Here is a 19,625-nt window from a genome sequence, read left to right as displayed (position 1 = left end):
GAGTCCCTGTGCACTAGAAGGCGACTCACTGGCAAGGACCCACTGACCTCCCTCTAGAAGCCAGGGACTTTGGAAGGAGCTAGGCACTTTCTGCTTTTTAAGGCCAAGTGTTAAGTAGCCCAGGCTGGCCTCAGACTTGGTGTGTAGCTGAGGCTGGTCTCAGGTCCCTGCCATCTTTCTTCCACCTCCTGAGTGCTGGGTGACAGGCATGTGCCATCACACTTAACTAAATTGAAAATCAGTAGCTGTCTGTGGCTTCTGGCTTCTAGAAGCATCTCTCCTGTCACTTGACTGGTCCTGGTTCTCACTGCACTAGCTCACAGTGGGCCAGCACAGAGCTGGGGACAGCCTGCATGCTGTTGAGAAGGGACGAGGGCTGGACGGGCTGGACCAGGCCAGTGTCCTGGCGGAGGCTGTGCTGGGAGGATGGGACAGGCAGGGACCGCAGCCCTGCACGTCAGTCCTCACTTCCGTCTGTACCTTGCAGGACACTGTTGTCACTGGAGGTGCCTGACAGAAAGCAATCCTGACTGCTTCCTTGAGCCTGGGTCATTTGGCCACCTCAGCCCCCTGGAACCTCCTGGAACCTCCAGGTAAGTACAACAGCCAGACTCCAGATGGGCGACCTGATCGTGGGTCCATGGGTCTTGAGATTGGGCAGTGCTGAGGCCTAGTGGCCTGTGGGTGGAGTCTGTGCACCTGTCCAGCAGTGACTCAGGCTTCTCTTAGTACTGGTGACTGGGGTCCTCTTGCACTGCGGTAGGACCTGCAGCTCAGGACCATCTGGCCTGTGCATGTTGGTCTCTGGGACGCTTTCTTTGGGGCTATGGGGCTGTGGGGCCTGTTTCCGTCATCCTCCTACAGCAGGAAGTTGGGATCAGGGATGGGGCTAAGGTCTCCAGCAGTGGGAGGCAGCTTTTAAAACACTGTGAAGACTAGATGTAAGCCAAGGGTGGTGGCCCATGCCTTTAATCCCAGCACTTGGGAGGCAGAAGCAGGTGGATCTCTGAGTTTGAGGCCAGCCTGGGCTCCATAGTGAGTTCTAGTATAGCTAGAACAGCATAGTAAGCCCCTGTCTTGAAAAGAAAGAAAAACAAAACAACAGCAACAAAACCCTAGTGGATGTGGGGCTAGAGAGATGATCCAGTGGTTAATAGCAATGCTGCTCTTCCAGAGGACCTGGCTTCAGTTCCCAGCACCCATGTCAGGGGCCTACGACGGTCTGTAGTTCCAGTTCCAGAGATCCAGCATTCCGGTACCTGCAGGCACCTGTACTCACGTGCACACACAGCTTTCATCTCACTGTGCAGGGCACTACTGTTGCTCACATGTATACACACAAACGTGTACACATATAATTTTTAAAAATCTTAAAAAATGAAAGAGCCTGTTTATGGGGTAGTATGTGTGCATACACACGTGTGTGCATGTGTTTCTGGGGCTGGGGTGAACCCAGGACCTTGTGCATGCTGGCCCATGCTTAGCACCAAGCCTCACCCCAGCCTACTTGTGAAGTGTGAATCATGTTAACTACACTGTTCAGTGCTTACCATGTTTCTGTGGTGGCCTTCAGAGTCCCTGCCCAGCATGGGATGTTGGTTCTACCCATGTCCTGCTCAGATCCCCTTGAAGTGCAGTGAGGTACTGCTATCCCGCCACCCTCTCTCACCTCAGGTCCCTCTGACCTCAAGGAAGCCAGATGGGTATGTGTGTGTGTGGGGGTGGGTGGGTGGGTGGGGGGTAGGAATACAATCCAGGACCCTGTGTGCAGAATTTGGACACAACCACTACACCACTCTGCAACTTGGACAGGCCTAATACAGAGGTATCTGCAGTGGCCCAGAGCTCCCCAGGAAGGGGACAGGGCTGAGAAAGGCCATTGGGGCTATTGAGTTGTGGTAAACATTGGGGGTTTCAGGTTGGGCTTCCTGTTGGCAGTGGAGATGCTGCTGCCAATTGGGTTAACTGCCACCTCCTAGTTCAGGGATGCGTCCCAGCAAGGTGATTTTGCAGGGCAACTGAGCTGGGCAGGCCACTGCAGACTGGAACTGGGGAGGCCTTTCCTCTTGCTGTTGACAGGGACGCCACAGCTCAGAAGGATTGACCTGCAGGGCCCAGGCTGCAGCCAGGCCTAGGCTGCAGGCATCTTAGATGGGGCCAGGTCTCTGGGTCCCTGCCTATCTTGTAAATAAAACTTTATTAGTTTACAGCTGGCACAATGGAGTCTTGTACCAGAGATTACTGCCTGTGGGGCTGAAAATGGCCAGAGCCACTATACACAGGCAGTGTGGATTACTGGTGGGCAAGAGGCGATGTTGGTGACCTGGCTTGGAAGTCATTCTATCTTAACTTCCTGAAACACTGCTTTTGTCCTTCAAGCTCAGCTGTGCTCCAGGCAGCCTTTGCCCTCAACCAAAGTGCTCTGAGCCAGGATGGGCACACAGGGAGCAGAAGAGTGAATGCTGAGCCTGGCTTTCCCTCCAGCTCCCCAGAGGGAAACTAAGGACTCCACAGTGAGGCCTTGCCTAGTGATGGTGCTTGGGACAGATGGGGCTTGGCAGGTCCTGTGGGTGCCTCTGTAAGGAGCATCTACTCAGGCCCGCTGCCAAGAGTGGGCAGCTCAGTGGTTTGCAGTATATTCAGAGTAGTTAGCCGCCCTTGCCACTGTCGAGTTCCAGAAAATCCAGCCCACCACTCCAAAAGGAAGCCCCATCCCCATGAGCAGTTACCTCTTTCCCCAGCCTCTAGCACCCACAAATCCACTTCCCATCTGTGGATTGGCCCTTTTTGGAAATTTCCTGTTACAGATTCCCACACTGAGTGTTGACTTAGTCAGGGTTTCTATTGCTGTGTTGACACATCGTGACCAAAGCAATGTGGGGAGGAAAGGGTTTATTCAGCTTACACTTCCAGGTTACAGTCCACCATTGAAGGAAGTCAGGATGGGAACTCACACAGGGCAGGAACCTGGAGGCAGGAGCTGATGCAGAGGCCATGGAGGGTGCTGCTTACTGGCTTGCTCCCTATGGATTGCTCAGCCTGCTTTCTTATAGGACCCAGGACCAGCAGCCCAGGGATGGCACCACCCACAATGGACTGGGCTTTCCCCATTGATCACTAGTTGAGAAAATGCTCTATAGGCTTGCCTGCAGATAGATCTTTATGGAGACATTTTCTTTTTTCTTTTTTTGTTTTTTTTTGAGACAAGGTTTCTCTGTGTATCTTTGCGCCTTTCCTGGATCTGCTCTGTAGACCAGGCTGGCCTCAAACTCACAAAGTTCCTCCTGCCTCCTTCTTCCGAGTGCTGGGATTAAAGGCGTGCGCCACCACCGCCCGGCTGGAGACATTTCCTAATGAGACTCCTTCCTCTTAAGTGACTCTAGCTTGTGTCAAGTTGATGTAAAATTAGCCAGCATGAGTGGCCTTATGTTTCTGGGTCTTGCACTGAAGCTGATCTTCAGGCCCTCCACGCTGTGTGTGTCTGAGTCTCACTCTTGTTCAGGGCTGCCTGGTGTTCCAGTGTATGGCTGGGCCACTCTTTACCTGTCCTGTGTCTTGTCTGTGTTGGTGGCTGTGTGGGACATGAAGTCACTCCTTGAACTAATGTTGGCTCTGGTTTGTGGTGGCAGTAGTTTTGGTCTATGGTAGTTTGAATAAGAATGGCTCCCAATAGGCTCCTATGTTTGAATAGGTGGGATTAGCTGGTGTGGATTTGTTGGAGGTGTGTCCCTGGGGTGGGCTTTGAGGTTTCAAAAGCTCGTATCAGACTCTGTCTCAGATCTGCGACTCTGTCTCAGATCTGCCTGCTGCTTGTGGATCAGGATATAAACAAGCTACTACTTCAGCACCATGCCTTGTCTGCACTCCAGCCTGCTCCCCGCCATGATGATCATGGACTAAGCCTCTGAAACTGTAAGCCCTCAATTAAATGTTTTTCTTTTTTTTTCTTTTCTTTTTTTTTTTTAAGATTTATTTATTTATTGTGTATACAGTGTTCTGTCTGCACATATCCCTGCAGGCCAGAAGAGGGCACCAGATCTTATTACAGATGGTTGTGAGCCACCATGTGGTTGCTGGTAATTGAACTCAGGACCTTTGGAAGAACAAGCAGTGCTCTTAACCTCTGAGCCATCTCTCCAGCCCCCTTAAATGTTTTTCTTTATCAGAGTTACCGTGGTCATGGTGGCTCCTCACAGTGATAAAACAGTGGCTGAGACAGGCCTTTGGAGCTAGCAGGCATCCCCAGTGGCTGCCCCACCTTCCATCTGTAGTTGGAGTGAGAATGGTTGTAACAGAAATGCCTGGAGCATCATCTGGAGTTGCTCCCCGCCTTCTCGGAAGCTGTGATCTGGGCTGTGACAGCTGCTGGCAGCCCTGGACCACAGTTCAGTCAGAGCTCATGTCACACTTCCGCTTTAATCCTATTCTGCCTCCTGCCTCAGCCTTCTGAGCGTCACCGGACACCTGCTCTGTGCCTGCTCTGAGCAGCTATAGGGAGTGGCCCAGTGTGATGTCGAGGGCCATGACCCTTGTTCCTGTGCTGGTGTGTCCAAGACGTTGTCTTTTATTTCCTCCTTTAACAGACAAGAGTGTGGAAGTGGCCCAGGCCTTCATGGTCAGGAGCTTGCCCAGCAATTCCCTTCACTCTGGTGGCTTCCAGCCAATCACCCAGGAGGGGACATGTGAACGCTGCACTTGGTCTGCATTTGAGATGCTGAGGCAGGAGGATGACAGGGCAGGTCCTTGCTGCAGAGAGCAACCTTGCTGTCTTCTGGCTGTTACTCCTGGGGGATAGCCAGGGGGTCTGTTCATGTGGCTTGTTGGCCTGGATGTCCCACGTGCTTTCTGTAAACATGGCAGGTCCCTACAGTTCCCTGGCAGCATTGAGTATTGCTCTTGGGACTGCACCACCCCTCAGCTGGCCTCAGGGAGTGCTTAGTCGGCTGGCCTGTCTCCTCTTGGTCCTGGGCCAAGCCCACTGCCCACACATCTCTGTGGCCTGGGTGCCCCACCTCCTCATCCCAGAAGTTAAATAACAAAGTTCTAAGCCCACCAGCCCCAGCTCTCAGCCCTTGGCCTTGGCCCTTGTGCCCTGTCCTGTCTGTTCCTGCTGTCCTGCAGCCCCGCCGTCCATCCCGCAGCCCTGCCATCTATCCCTCAACCCCGCCGTCCATCCTGCATCCCCGCCGTCCTGTGGTCTGGCTGACCAAGTGAAGCCCTCAGGGCTCATCCTCTGTGCCTGCCCTTCTTGTTCCCATCCCACCTGTGCTGTTCACTCAGATAAAGGAGGGCAGGGCTGCTAGGGAAGGCTGCATGCACAGGACTGGGAGGTGCTTCTGTTACAGCATGTGGACTCCTTGTGCTCAGGGGTCACGTACAACTGGTACACAGCTGGGGAGCAGGGGAAGTGGGGCAGACAGTTCTAGGGGCAAATCGTTCTCACCTTGCCTGGGCTCTTTGCAGGTGGGACCTGTCAGGAAACCCACTTTCTCCTGCTGTGTGACTTCTGGAGCTGTGGGGTACCCCCAACATGGGTCTAGCCACACTCCTGAACCAGGCTCAGGGAGTCATGGCCACCTCCCTGCTGGGGACTGAGCTTACGTTGAGGAGCCTATCAAGATGGTGGCCCAGGCCCATGGCCAGCCAAAACTCACCAGAGTTTGGGGTGTCACCCAGTGGCCTGACCTCCAGCAGTAGGGACCTTCGGGAGCAAGTGGGGTTGGGAACCCCCCCTCACACTTGGGGGACTGGTGCCTTTAGTGCCACTGGGAGGAGCGTGCCAGCCTCCTGTGCTCCTCTGTGTTTTCCCAGGATGCTGACCAGGGCGTAGAGCCTGTGCTGTGCTGGCCTCATGGTACCGTCCATCGCTGTGCACCAAGGGGCTCAGCCCAGGGGCTGTCACTGCACTCTCAGGACCTTTGGAGCCCAGCCCATAGCTCCTTAGTCTTGCCCTGGGGGACTGTTCTGGGACTTGAGTAAGGTGGGACAGGTGTGCACAAGCAGTGGGGTGCAGGTGATGGGGCACGGCCTGGCCATTGCAGTGGCCCTCCGTGGACAGACCCTGCTCCACAACCAGCCTGGCCTGAAAGCTCTGGTCTTGACACGTGTCCCTGGATAGTGGGAGCCACCTCCTGTAGGGTGGGGTGAGTCTCAGTAGACTGCTCCCTCTGAGCTCTGTTTAACTGACAGGAGGCAGAGAGGGCACTTTCTCTGTGGGCAGTAAGGAGCTGTTGTCACTAGGGGGAGTCAGGGCGCTTGCTGTTGGGCAGCTGGCATGAGGTGGCTGGGTGTCTTCTCCCTCCAGCCCCCAACACACACACTCTGAGGCTAGTAGGTTCCAAACCCACTAGCCACAGCTCCCAGCTCTAGGTTACTAGCTCTGCCTGGGCTGCTAGGCTCTTGCTCCCAACTACAAGGCTATTAGCTCTGACTACCTCAGATTCTCAAAACAAGTGGCACCTGGCATACTCATTGTGCTGCCCATCACAGGCTTTGGGGACCTCCATCTCTGTGTGCACCCCACCAGCTTCTGCAACTAGTGGCTATAGACATGGTGGCTGCTGCCCCATATGGGGATCCTCAGATGGTGCCCTAGTCTGTGGTGCGTCTGTATGGTAGCAAGTGAGATGTCTGGCCCTCCTGGGGACCCTGGAACACTCGACTTGCCAGTTTGTCCAGCTTCTGGTGGCATTTGGGCCCTCGGCTCCTGCCTCCCTTGTGATGACACTGCCCAGGTAGCTCTGTCTGATCCCTGTCTCTGTCCTTCCTCCTGTTTTAAGAGTCCTTTTCTTTGTGTGCTGTTCCAACTGTAGGATTAGGCTTCCCGGGGAGTGGCATCCCGTCATCCCTAGTTCTGGTCCACACCTCCGCTGTGTCTCTCAGGATAGCTCGAGGGATCAGCTGTAGCCCTAGCTCTCTGCTGATTCTTTGCAGCGGGACCTTCACGATCTCAAGCCCTGGGCAGGAAGATGCACCTACTGCTAAGGCTGACAGCTTGAGTTCCATCCCTGGTCACACACGGTGGGAGGAGACAGCTCACTCCTGCAGCTTGTCCTTTGACCTCTGCACATGTACTTGGACAGCACTACCTGCTGTGCCCTGGTCCTGCTTCCCACCTTCTTTCTGTTTGCAGTGCCCCCTTGATGGAGTACAGCCCTCAGGTCCCATGCCCATCACAGTCGCCCACACAGGACCCTGGTGACAACCTGGTCTCGGCTGGCCATGCAGGCCTTGAGCAAGAGACAGGCAGGAGGAAGGACTGCTGTGTGCTGCCCCAGCCCAGGTGGACGTAGTCCCTGGGAAGGAGAACTGTGTGAGAGGGAGGAGGTGGGTGCAGGAACCCTCATCATACAAGGGTGGGGAGTCAGACCCTGGGACTGCCCTGTGTGCCAGGGCTCATCAGTAAGCCATGGAAGAGGAAATGTACTGTCTTCGTGTCATCCAGAAGACACACAGTGCTCCACCGTTGAATGTGGCCTGCTGGGCAGTTGAGGCGGACCCTGTCCAGGGCCGAGCTCTGCTGGTGGCTGCTGCGCCCTCCATGCTCCTCCCACCTGCTCACCCGAACACTGAGGCACACCAAGGCTGTTGATTTCTAGGCTGTGAGGTCCCTGAGGACATGATTCCTTCTGACCATCTCCCCCAGCTCTCAACTCTGCATGGGGTGGTGGGATGGCAGGTAGACATTTGGATCCTGGGCTCAGCAATTGATGTGAGGCTGGTGGGGACAGTGGTGGCCCTGAGACCCGCGGTGGGTCAGATCTCCAGCAGGATAGCTTCTAGTCTGTGGCTAGGGCCTCCCCTAGTGCCCTAGGACTGGAGGACAGGGTCTGACAGCCCCCCTCCGTACACCATGTCCTATCACATGGTACTGTGGCTCTGAGAGCTGTGTCCACTAGAACCCCAGGGCACCCAGGTGTCTGATACAGCCCTGGGGCTCTCAGGTGATGCAGCCTCATTCCTATCCAGAGCCCATCAGGGCGGTGGCCTTTGGGTGCCTGGCCACCAAGCCCTGGCCTAGATCTTTTCTGTGCCCATCAAGCCCTGCACTCCATTCCTGGGCATGTACTGCTACCTGTCAGCCATCCTGGGAAAGTGTGTGAAAGCTGGGGGTAGGGGAGATCTCCAGGGGGAAGGGACTCTGACAACTCTTCTTGGACCCTGGGCTGCAGGCTATGATGTGGTCTACCAATGAGGAGAGGTCACGGGCTGAGAAGGTTCCTATATATACAAGGGGCAGTGAGGAGACCAGCTGTGCTGCCTCCCTGCAGCATGGGTGCTCCCAGCATCTGTGACATCCCCTCCATGCTGACACACAGGTGGTCGGTGCTAGCTGTGGCTTGAGCTGACTCGTGGGTTCCCTGAATAGCTTCATGGATTCCAGGCTGTGAACAATTGGCCCCTGTGCACAAGTGGGACATTCTCAACCTTCCCAGGATGACCTCATGTGTGCACAGGGCTCCTGGGTGGATGTGGTGACCACAAGGCCACAAGGTCCACATGGAAAGAAGGTCCTTGCTGAGAACAGTTCTGCATTCTAGGGGCCTCTGGTTAGAAAGCGCGCAGCTTCTGGGACCTGTGCATTTAGTCAGCTGGGGTCACTTGGGCGCTCAGGCTAGTGGGAGTGACAAGTCCTGTGGTTTGCTGGCGGGCCCCAGCTGTCTGCTGTTCCCCTATTGCAGCTGGGGGTGCTTTCGTTGCCTCTGAGGGAACATCACGGTGGTGATGGCAGGGCTGTGGTGATGGCAGGGCTGTGGTGATGGCAGGGCTGTAGTGATGGCAGGGCTGCACTGACTGCTCTTCTCCTCTCACAGGCGTGGCTCTGCATCGCTGCAGCCATGGGGTCCGAGGACCACAGTGCCCAGAACCCCAGCTGCAAAATTATGACCTTCCGCCCCACCATGGACGAGTTCCGGGACTTCAACAGATACGTGGCCTACATCGAGTCGCAAGGTGCCCACCGCGCAGGCCTAGCTAAGGTGGGTCATGCCCTCCCAGTCTGCTTTGTGCCTAGACGCCTCATCACTGCCGCTCCAGCCTCTTTACATTCACAGAGGCACCAGGCTCTGTGTGGGTGCCTGGACCAAATCAGGGCACTCGTGTCCCTAACCCTAGGGAGCAGCCCAGCCTGGGTGGGACACAGAGCCTGCTGCTGTGAGGGATAGGGCCACACTAGGCCTAGGACGGAAGGGAACCCAATGCCTAGGGGCAGTGGTGCCAGGAGACACCTTTAATTCCTGATTAAGTGGCAGTGACCCAGAGCGAGAGGGAGTATAGAGAGTCGTGTGTGAGTGTGTGTGTGAGTGTGTGTGTGTGTGTGTGTGTGTGTGTGTGTGTGTGTGTGTGTGTAGTCATAAGGCCTTGCATAGTAGAGTATGCTTGACACCTACAGAAGGGTGTTGGGGTCACCTTGCATCTTTTTTTTTTTTCTTTTTAAAAAAAGAGCCAGGTAGTGGTAGTGCATGCCAAGAAGCAGAGGCAGGCAGATGTCTCTATGAGTTCGAGGCCAGCTTAGCCTACAGAGCGAGTTCCAGGACAGCCAGGACTACACAGAGAAACCCTGTCTCAAAAAAAACAAAACAAAATATATGTGTCTGTGGGTGTGCATCCGTGTGTGTGTGTGTGTGTGTGGTGCATGTTGAAGCCAGAAGGGGCTTGGAGCCACAGCAGTTGTGAGCCTTCTCATGAGGTGCTGGGCTCTGAACGGTGAGCCAGCTCTCTGCCTCTCGCTTCATTTCTTCTTTCTCCATAGCACTGGGATGTGCCAGCTCTCCCGTGTGCTCGTAAACGGCCCTTCCAGGCCTCTCATGTGCAAGTAAACGGTACGCCAGCCTCAGGATTTTTTCTGAAACCACCCAGGCACTAAGAGGGCAGGCCAGCACCCTCACACCTGGCCTTGCTCATGGGACATCTGGAACAATTGCTTGTGGGTCCCCACACAGCCACCATGCTCTAGAACACCTGGTTCTCTGGAGTTGAGCCAGCACCCCAGAATGCCAGAGACAGTCCAGAAACCCCACAGGTGGCAGGTGCCTGTGGAACTCTATTCCCAGGCAGACAATGGGGCTGGATAGGTGACTGTGCCCCCAAGCCTGAGCTTAGTCTCCCCAGATCCACACACTAGGAAGAGAGCTAATGCCTGTGAGTGTTCCCCTGACCGCCACGTGCGTGCACATCCATGCGCACCCGTGATAAATATGCCAGTAAAAAAGCCAAGAAGGCACGCGACCGTCCTCAGGGCAGCAGTGCCCTCTGAGGAGGCAGGCCTCCTGCCAGCCACCGCCCCAGCTCTAAAGCTGTCGAGCACTGTCCCCTCCTGAAGTTCTGTTTCTCAGTGAGCACCTTCCTTGTGCAAAGCTCACAGGGGCTGGATGGGGCCTGGACCCAAGCTCGCAGGCCTTAGGCTGTGTCTGCCCTCTCCTGTGTGGGGCTTCCCCATGGCATTGCCCCACTGCCACATTGGTCTGGTGGCTCTCATCCTTGTGGCCTGGAAGCACTTAACGACATGCTCATAGTGTTCCCTCCTGTTTCGGCCTGACAGGCGAGTACAACAGACTAATGCCTTTTTCCTGCCCTGCCTCTCTGTGCCTGTATGTAGGGACACAGCTAGCCTGACTGGTACACGCCCATGTGCATATATACAGGTGTGCAGCCATGTGATGTGTGCGTGTGCAGGCCGGAGCAGAGTGTTGGGCGTCTTCCGCTCTCACTCTTCCGCTTCTGCCTGGAGACAGAGTCCCACTGAACTGGAAGCTCACCAGTCTGGCTAGGCTGACTGTCAGACTGTCCCCATCTGTCTCCCCGTGCTGAGGTCACAGGTGTGCAGCCCTTTACATGGGTGCTGGGGATTTGAACTCAGGTCCTCAAGTTTTCAGAGCAAATGTCCTTACCCATTGAGTGTCTACCCAGCCGTGTGTGTGTGTGTGTGTGTGTCTGTCCGTCTGTCTGTCTGTCTGCCTGCCTGCACTCCTGCGCATATGCCACCTGTAGACTGCCTCCAGGCATTTTACAGTCCTGGGGTTGGCCTTGGGTTTCCTGTGGAGGATGCCATTGCTCAGCAGACACTCCTGTCCCCAGCCTCAGCTGGAGTCTGCCATCTCAAGGCTCTTGAGCCGTTGTTTTTGAGCTGCAAGTTCCTACCCCTTCCTTTCCCCCATGGCCACAGACTGGGTGACATGTCCTACCGTGAGCCCCTTCCCCTGCCTGCAGTGCCCTTCCACCAGAGGCCATTGTTCACCGCCATCGTAGACTATCCTCTGCTTCTGCTGTGGTCCCTGCAAATGAGACCATGGCATCTTTGATCTGCCACCTCCTGCCACAGCCTGTGCAGGTGCAGCTTCCCCTCTGGCATTTCTAGCATTGAGAGTGCGCCCGCGTGCACATGCGTGCGCATCCATGGGTTTGTAGGGCTGCCTGCTCTTCCTGTGTCGGTTTCTGACCCTCCCTTCCTCTGCCGCACCTTGTCCTCGGGGACCGTGCTGCTCGGCCGCACCTTTCCTTCCCACTGTTTGGCCTGCCTGTCTGAGTGGAGCCATCAATCACACTAGGTTGTGGCTCAGGTTCCCTGTGACTTTGGGGATCTGTGGTACCCCATGGGAGAGAAGCCTGGGGAGGCTGACTCAGTCTGAGCACTGGGCACACATGTGCAGCACAGCACAAGCACACACACCTCTTGCCTTCTGAGGGCAGATGGACTCCAGGAACTACTGCTAGGCACGTACAAGCTGAGGGCATGGGGTTCATCAGCCTCAACCATTGTGTGTGTGTGTGTGTGTGTGTGTGTGTGTAGCCAGGCAGTGGTGGCGCACGCCTTTAATCCCAGCACTTGGGAGGCAGAGGCAGGCGGATCTCTGAGTTTGAGGCCAGCCTGGTCTACAGAGTGAGTTCCAGGACAGCCAGGAACCCTGTCTTGAAAAGAAGAGAGAGAGAATGAGTGTGTGTGTGTCTGTGTATAAGAATGTATGTGTGTCTGTAAGAATGAGTATGTGTGAATGTGTGTGTGTGTGTGTGTGTGTGTGTGTGTGTGTGTGTGTGTGTGTGTGTGTATGTGCACACATGTCTGTGCTGGGAGCTCTTCCGGCAGCACAGCTGTCCCCACCACCTCCACAGGATCTGTGAGCCCCAGAGCTAAGAGGGTGCTTGCTATAGGCAGTGAGAACCAGACTCACCCAAGGGTAGGGAGTGCTCTGAGTATGTGCTGGGATGCACAGACCAGGGCTTCCTGGCTGCTTGGTAAATGCTGGGTGTGAGAGCCTTGGAGGTGCTGGCTTGGGGTCTCCTGGAGGTCAGGTTCCTTCCCATGGGGGCCAGCAGGAAGCTCAGTGGCTTGTCAGAACGGCTGCTGCCCTGTGGCCACCTCTCACCTGCCACTTGTTAGCCTTATATGAAGTGCGGTCTCAGTGCCACATCCCCACCCCTGCATCCTGGCACTGTGGACATGGAGTTGGCTGGTTCTCTGGGGGCTGTCCTGGGCACTGCAGAGTACCGAGCAGTGTCCCCACCCACTGCAGAACAGGATGCCCTCAGTGCGTCAGCCGTAGGCTTCCCTAGACATGAGCAGAAGCCCCAGCTGAGACTTCCCTCCCTGCATGCAGCGTGGGAACTGGAGTTGCTGCCTGTGTGCCTGTTGAATCCATGGGAACCACAGGTGACTTGAGCCACTGAAGCTGTCAGCAAGCTTGGAGCCACCAGTCCTGTTCTAGTGGCCAGAGCAGAGAGGGAGGCCTGTGAGGCCCTGAGAGCCGCAGGCCTTGTGCCCTCTACCTCACCTCAAGGAGGGCTGGGACAGTTCTGACGCTTCCCATCTTTGGGGTAATAGTGCCACCTTCCTGGCCCCGCCTGGCCCTCCAGGTGTCCCCTCTGCCCTATCTTGTATACCTAAGTGCCGTCCCCATCCCAGTGCTCGGGGCTGGGTTGATGAGCCCTTGTGCCTCAGCTTCCTCAGAGCGGCTGCTTGCGGCCCGGCACCCGCTCCGTCTTCCTGGGTTCCCAGACTGGTTCTGACCTTGTCTCGTGCACTCCCTTGCAGCTTGCTGCCGTGTGTGTGCCTGCGGTCTCCTGCAGCCAGGGGCACCTGTGCGTGGTAGCAGTGATCAAGAACAGGTTCACGTGTAAGAGTGTCTCAGAATGGGGCCCCTGCTGACCCTTGAGTGCATTGGCTCAGTTTAGAACCACACACACCATGCCCGGCTCAGCCCTGGCTTGTGGCCCAGTCCCCCTGTGTCTGCTGCAGTGGGGCCCAACTGCTGCCTCGGCTGCCATGGCTGTCATGGTTGTGTGGTGCCTGTGTGTGGCAGCACGAGTCTGGGGGCATTTAGATTTTTGGGGACCTGGGATTTCCTACCCTTGGGCGCTGCATCACCTACACCCTTCTTGGCCCGCACAGATCATCCCACCCAAGGAGTGGAAGCCACGGCAGACATATGACGACATTGATGATGTGGTCATCCCAGCACCTATTCAGCAGGTGGTGACAGGCCAGTCGGGGCTTTTCACACAGTACAACATCCAGAAGAAGGCCATGACCGTGGGCGAGTACCGCCGCCTGGCTAACAGTGAGAAGTATGTGGGTACAAGCTGTCTCCCTGCTGCTCAGACTCCCCACTTCCTGGAGGCCCAGCTTGGTCCATAGGGCCCCTCACCCCTTCCCTGTCCCCAGGGGCTTCCCTCATCCCAGTGTGTGGCCTGGTAGCCTTCCAGTGGAGGTCCCCCAAGCTTCCTGCTCTGCAAATCTTGAGACCTACAGTCATAACATGTGTAGACACATGGTCCCCGTGTTCTCTGCTCCAACTGCCCCTGGTTCTGAAGCTCTGGGCCTCTCCTTGCTAAGCCAGCCTTGGTTCTGGGGTTGGGTTCTGAGGTGGCTAGAGGGTGTCGTACTGCCTAGAGCCCGATCCAAGCTGTTGTGCTGTCCCCAGGTACTGTACCCCACGCCATCAAGACTTTGACGACCTGGAACGAAAGTACTGGAAGAACCTGACCTTCGTCTCGCCTATCTACGGGGCCGATATCAGTGGCTCTCTATATGATGACGTAAGTGTCTGTGAGTGGCTGCCATTGTGGCTCTGGGGATGGGAGGAGAGTGGCTATGCTCAGGACCACGCTGACTCCAGTGGCTCCCACCACCTTCATGTTCCTGGACACTACTTGGCAGGACTGTGCTGACTTCTGGCCCAGGGTGGCATGCTGAACAGGAGGCTACAGCTTGGACTGGTCTCTGTGATGGTGGGGACTCTGGGTCCTGCCTCTTCTGACTCCTATGTCTGTGGCCTCGAGGTCTTGGCTACCTCAGTGGTGGCTGCTGAGGTGTGGAGCTGGGAGCCCTTGGCTTGGAGCTGTAGCAGGACCCCCGCTTGATGGTGGCTCCTACTACCTTCACCTGCAGCCTCCCTGCCCAGGCTCACTTGTCAAGCTCAGGAAGAGGGGCTACCTCAGGAGCCCAGGGCAGAGCCACGTTGGTGCTGGCACCTCACTACATACACGGCTCTGGAAGGTTCTGTTGGTTGATGATGTGTGTGTATGTGTGTGCACACACAGGAGGACTGTGGATCATCTTGAATGTCTTCCTCAGACCGTGGTCCTGTCTCCCTTGCTTTTTTTGGGGACAGGGTCTCACTGTGTAGACCAAGCTGGCTTCAACCTCAAGGAGGTATGCTTGCCTCATGAGTGCTGGGGTTACCTGCTCCACCTTGTTTTTTACTTATTTTTTAATTCTTGTGTGGGTGTTTTGCCTGCATGTATGTTTAATCCCCTGGAACTGGAGTACCGCTGATGTGACCCTCCATGTGGGTTCTAGGAACTGAACCCTAGTCCTTTGGAAGAGCAGCCAGTGCTCTTAAGCACTGAGCCATCCCCCCAGCCCCTCACCCTGCCTTCTTTTCTGGGGCAGGGTCTCACTGAACCTGGAGCCCACCCGCTAGGCTAGATTGACTGGCCAGCAAACCCTGGGGCTCCCCCGTCTGTCCAGAGCTGGGATTGCGAGTGTACACTGTTACCTCCAGCTTCGTGGTGGACGCTGGGGGCTGGGCTCAGGTCTCCACTGAGCCGTCTCCTCAGTGTTGATTGTTTGTTTGTTTGTTAGTTGTGTGTGGTATAAGTGTGGGTGTCTATTCTTGTGTGTGTGTGCATTCAGGGACGCGCGTGTCCCGCCTCTATGTTGTAGATCTGAATTCAGGTCACTAGGCTTGGTGGCAGCACCTTCATGCCGAGCCCTCTCAGTGGCTGTGATTGTTTCTAAAGGCAGCCTCGCTTTGTGTGGCCTACGTGCCATGCACTACAGCGGTTAAAAGCACAGGGTTCAGTAGGCTCTAGTGTACCCACAGTGATAGATTCCTCACCCACCACCCCACAAACAGTCCCCCATCCCCAGACTGACACCCAGGAGTCCATGTCTGTCTGGACATTTCCTGTTTTTAGTATTCCACATTGAGGTCTCTTGTGTCTGAGTCTGGATGTCGTCAGGGACATCCGGACCCTGCACACTAGCGTGTGGAGGGCCACCCAGCACGCCCTTGTCTGTCAGGTGATAGACATGTGGGCTGTTGCCTGCTTGGCCTCTGGGAGGTGAGGTAGCTGTGGGTGCTGCCAGGCCATGTGCTCTGGGCTTTGTTTCTCGGAGGTTCATATCTAGGGTGCCCCTCAGGGCTTGAGAGGCGCTGGTGTGTAGTAGTTCCTTTGGACAGGATGCCGAGTCTGCTGGGCGCTCGCTGCTTTCTCCATGCCTCTCTGGAGAAGTCTGTTCGTAGATTCTTTGCCATGGGAGCATGTTTCTAGATTACTGAGTTGTGGGGTGTGAGTTCGTCACCAGCAGGCCATCTCCAGCCTGTCTGACTCTGCTCTGGGAGCTGTCTGTCCAGTCTTCTTTCCCTCAGTGCTGGGCTGGACTGTGGGGCCCTTGTGCGTGCTGGGCCGGTGCTCAGAGTCACACCCTTTTTACTCTGTGTTTGCACTTCTGAGTGGCCGGGGCCACAGGTCTGGTGGTTTTCCTTCCTGGCGTGGCCTTACTTGGTAGAGTCCACATAATCCTTTTTTTGCTTCTGTTCTTGGTGTCACATTTAAGAACCTGTTGCTGATTCCACAGACAAGAAGGGCTGGCCTTGTCCCTTTCCTGAGAGTTCAGTGGCCTTGGTCCTCAGTCTGCTGCTCTGTGAGCTGGGGTTAGACCCAGGTCGGTGGGGAGAGCCACCGGCCCAGCATCAGCTACTGGAGAGATGCTTTTATCCCAGGGGATGGTCTGGATGCCAGGGGGAGTTCTCGGTCAGTATTGGTTGTGTTGGTTTGTTTATAGGGCTGGTGAGGTGGCTCAGGTGGGGAACGTGCCAGCTGCTGACCTGACACCCGAGTCTGATCCCAGAACACACACTGCAGAGCGAGCCGAAGCTGTCCCTTGACTCCTCATGTCACACACAAAAGAAATAAATGGGGACAAAAGTTCTCTTTGAGACAGGCTTTCTCTGTGTAGCCCTGGCTGTCCTGGAATTCTCTCTGTAGACCAGGCTGGCCTCGAACTCACAGAGATCCACCTGCCTCTGCCTCCCGAGTGCTGGGATTAAAGGCGTGCGCCACCACCGCCCGGCGACAGAAGTTCTTATAATAGACTTTTTTTGGATCAGTTTTAAGTCCACAGCAAAATGGAGCAGAAACCTCAGTTTGAGGGGCTGGGAAGACACTCAGTGGTTCAGAGTACTTCTGTTTGTTCAGGGGACCTGGGTTCTATTCCCAGCACCACGTCAGGTGCTTCATCACTGCCTCTAACTCCAGCTCCAGGGCATCTGGGCCTGTGGGCGCTGCACTTGCACACACGCACATTCACACACAAGTAATTAAATAGTTAATGAAAGTCCCACGAGAGACCCTGCAGTCCTCTTGCCTCCCTGCCTCCATTCTTGTTCCTTTTCTACAATGTTTCAGGACTGGAATCATGGCATAGCTTTTCCATTGGCTTCTGTCCTGCAGCCATGCGGGCTTAGGACTCGACCATGTCCTTTCTGACTTGAGGGTTTATTTCTTTCAAGTGCGTACGCTCACCTGTGAATGCGGTCTCCCAGCCCAGTGCCGGTGCCTGAGGAGGAAGCTGTTCCACAAGGCCTTCTGCAGCTCGTTTCTTTCTCCTCCCTTCCTGAGCCAGGCTCTCACAGAGCCCAGGTTGGATTTGAACTTGCTGAGGATGACCTTGAACTCCTGACTCTCCTGTTCCACCTCCTGAGTGCCAGTGTGCTGTGCCCTCCCTGTTCACAGTGCCCGGCAGTGCACCCTGTGTGAGCAAAGCCTCTGCTCTCTGATGGGGGAGGTTGTGGGGGTCTCTTGGTGGTTTAGTCTGCTTTTCCCACTTCACAGGTGGCAGGAAGGTCTTGGGTATGTGGCCATGTGTTGTTGTCTCTTGGTTTTGGGCTCCCCGATCTCTAGTAGGTGTCTTGCGCTGTCATCTGTGCTCCCGGGGTAGTGCTGCGTGAGATCAGAGTCTGGGCTTAGGCCTGCACCCCGCTCCTGTCAGCCAGTGTGCCGACTTTGTGGAAGGCTCTGTCCACACACAGGCTTCAGCCGCCAAGGCCAGTCCCTGGGCTACATCTACCACAGGCCACCTGGAAGCTTGTGGCTTGGGCCTCACCTAAAGTAGTACAGAATCTGTTACAGATGGGGAAACTGAGGACCAGAGCGGAGGACTTTTGACCCAGCCATGGGATAAATTCTCCCCGGGAAGCTCTACCTGGGTCCCATTCTTGTAGCCTATGACATGTCCCATGTGGTGACTGTCCTGGGTGACAGGCAGGGCAGCAAGGTGCTTGGTGACCTGTTGCCATGCTGCTGTGACCTCAGCAGCCTCTGCCCTCCAGACTTGGGTCTTCGGCCTCTTGGCTGGGGAATGGCCACCTCCAGGGTCACTGTGTGGAGATGCTGAGATGCACCCTGGTGGTTCTGGGATGAGGAGAGGTCTCAGGTGCATGCACCTGAGGCTCCTGCTCTGCCTTAGCTGCAGCTAGCAGTGTTTGATGAGAGCATGGGTTGAGGTGGGGCTTCAGCCATAGTTGCCTGCATCCTCCTGAAGTAGTCTGGTCTTGTCTGATGGAAAGTTCTGGAAGGGCTGTCATTTGGGCATGGGTTCACATGGAGACTGCCTTTCTCCTTCTGTGTTACCTCGAGGTGTGGCGGTTACCTCCAAGCTATGGTTTCCCTTGCCACATGCTGGCTTGTAGATTGTTGCCTGTAATATGCTGGGGTGGCAGGTTCAGGGCCTGAGCACTTCTAGTCTGCCCGTGACCCTAGTCTCCTTAACCTCTTCGGATGACCAGCCGGAGCCTGGATACCTGATGCTGACTGCAGCCAGGGTGCAGGTGGGCACAGATGTCCTGGGAGGATTCTGCTGACCACACACTTGCTGTCCACAGGACGTGGCCCAGTGGAACATCGGCAACCTGAGGACCATCCTGGATATGGTGGAGCGTGAGTGTGGCACCATCATCGAGGGTGTGAACACACCCTACCTGTACTTCGGCATGTGGAAGACCACTTTTGCCTGGCACACGGAAGACATGGACCTGTACAGCATCAACTACTTGCACTTCGGCGAGCCCAAATCCTGGTGAGTGCCGGGGTGTGAGGTGTGGAGAGATCTGGCCACTGGTGACAGGTTACTGCGGGGCGCCTCCTGTTCCCCCTTCAGGCCTGGGGGAGATATGCTGGCCTAGGACTGTGACTTTGGCGGTACCACGTACCCACCTGCAGTCCTGTCATTCTGGACAGCAAACCAAGGGCTGTGTCCTTGCCTGAGGCTCTGCCATGCCGATCGATGGGTGTGTCACCTGCGGGCCACATCCCACGCTTCGTTCCCGCTGGACCTGGAGGCTGTGAGGTGCCAGTGTGCCAGCGACGCTCTCTCTCTCTCTCCCCATCTCCCTGGAGACAGCCAACCGTCCCCCTGGGCCTCTGCTCAGGGTGCAGGGAGCCCCATTGTTCCCTTCAAGTGCTTTGTATCTAGGGCACTTTCGTGGCTCTTGCAGTCTCCCTGCAGTGTAAGGTGGTGGCTCAGGTCTTCCTAGTCGGGGCTGCTGCCTCCTGAGTTGCACCCTGCGACCACACAGTGTGGTCCTTGTGTCCCTATTGTCCAGCACCTCCCTGATGTCCCAGGTGTGACAGGGACACCTTGTCCTCCACAGGCCTCCCCTGTGCTGCTCAGCTGTGGACAGGACTGTGTGCCGAGCCTGTGGAAGGCCACGCCAAGAGTGCCCTCTTTTTGGGTGTCTCTGCACTCAACCCCCAGGCACACAGTCCTCCCCGCTCCAGTGGAGTCCGTGCTCGGCCCTGGGCCGCTCTTCTTCCCTGGAGGACACTGCTGTATGTGTGCCTCCCACGTGAGCCCTGCAGCCAGCCATTGCCAAGCTAAACTGAACTAGGGCTGGACGGGCAAGTGAACCCCAAATACTGTCCCTTTTTCTGACTTTGTCATGTCTTGTGTGAGTCCCAGCACTGTTCCCTCATAGTTATAGAAGTGAGACATCCCTGAAGTGTTGTGTCTGCCACTTCCTGGTTCCCTGGGCCCTTAGGGAGCGCTGCACTCTGCTGCCCCAGGGTCAGAGGCCCTGTGTTCCCTGGCCTGGGGCAGGACCCTTTCTCCCAGTCTGCTTCTGACC

The 19,625-nt window shown here is 56.0% G+C and overlaps 1 protein-coding gene across 7 annotated transcripts in view; it reads left to right on the top strand.

Annotated features, from left to right (window-relative positions):
* Kdm4b (lysine demethylase 4B) overlaps window positions 1–19,625 on the top strand; it is a 98,247-nt gene that overhangs the window by 16,930 nt on the left and 61,692 nt on the right. For 6 of the 7 annotated variants that reach the window (XR_008220292.1, XM_052746871.1, XM_052746868.1 and 3 more), the window contains 5 exons: window positions 488–593; window positions 8,814–8,978; window positions 13,385–13,560; window positions 13,917–14,031; window positions 18,384–18,577. Coding sequence is in view for 6 of the 7 variants with exons in the window: in XM_052746871.1 (XP_052602831.1) it covers window positions 8,838–8,978; window positions 13,385–13,560; window positions 13,917–14,031; window positions 18,384–18,577 (626 nt within the window). In the remaining variant the exon portion in view is untranslated. Of the gene's footprint in view, window positions 1–487; window positions 594–3,797; window positions 3,913–8,813; window positions 8,979–13,384; window positions 13,561–13,916; window positions 14,032–18,383; window positions 18,578–19,625 lie in introns of all 7 variants that reach the window. The other variant, XM_052746869.1, reaches the window with a different exon arrangement.

This window comes from Peromyscus californicus, unplaced genomic scaffold, assembly GCF_007827085.1.
Source record: "Peromyscus californicus insignis strain IS unplaced genomic scaffold, ASM782708v3 Scaffold_1__1_contigs__length_55948999, whole genome shotgun sequence".
Taxonomy (NCBI): Eukaryota; Metazoa; Chordata; class Mammalia; order Rodentia; family Cricetidae; genus Peromyscus; species Peromyscus californicus.
Note: the sequence above shows the minus strand (reverse complement) of the source record. Positions and strands in the feature narration are given on the sequence as shown.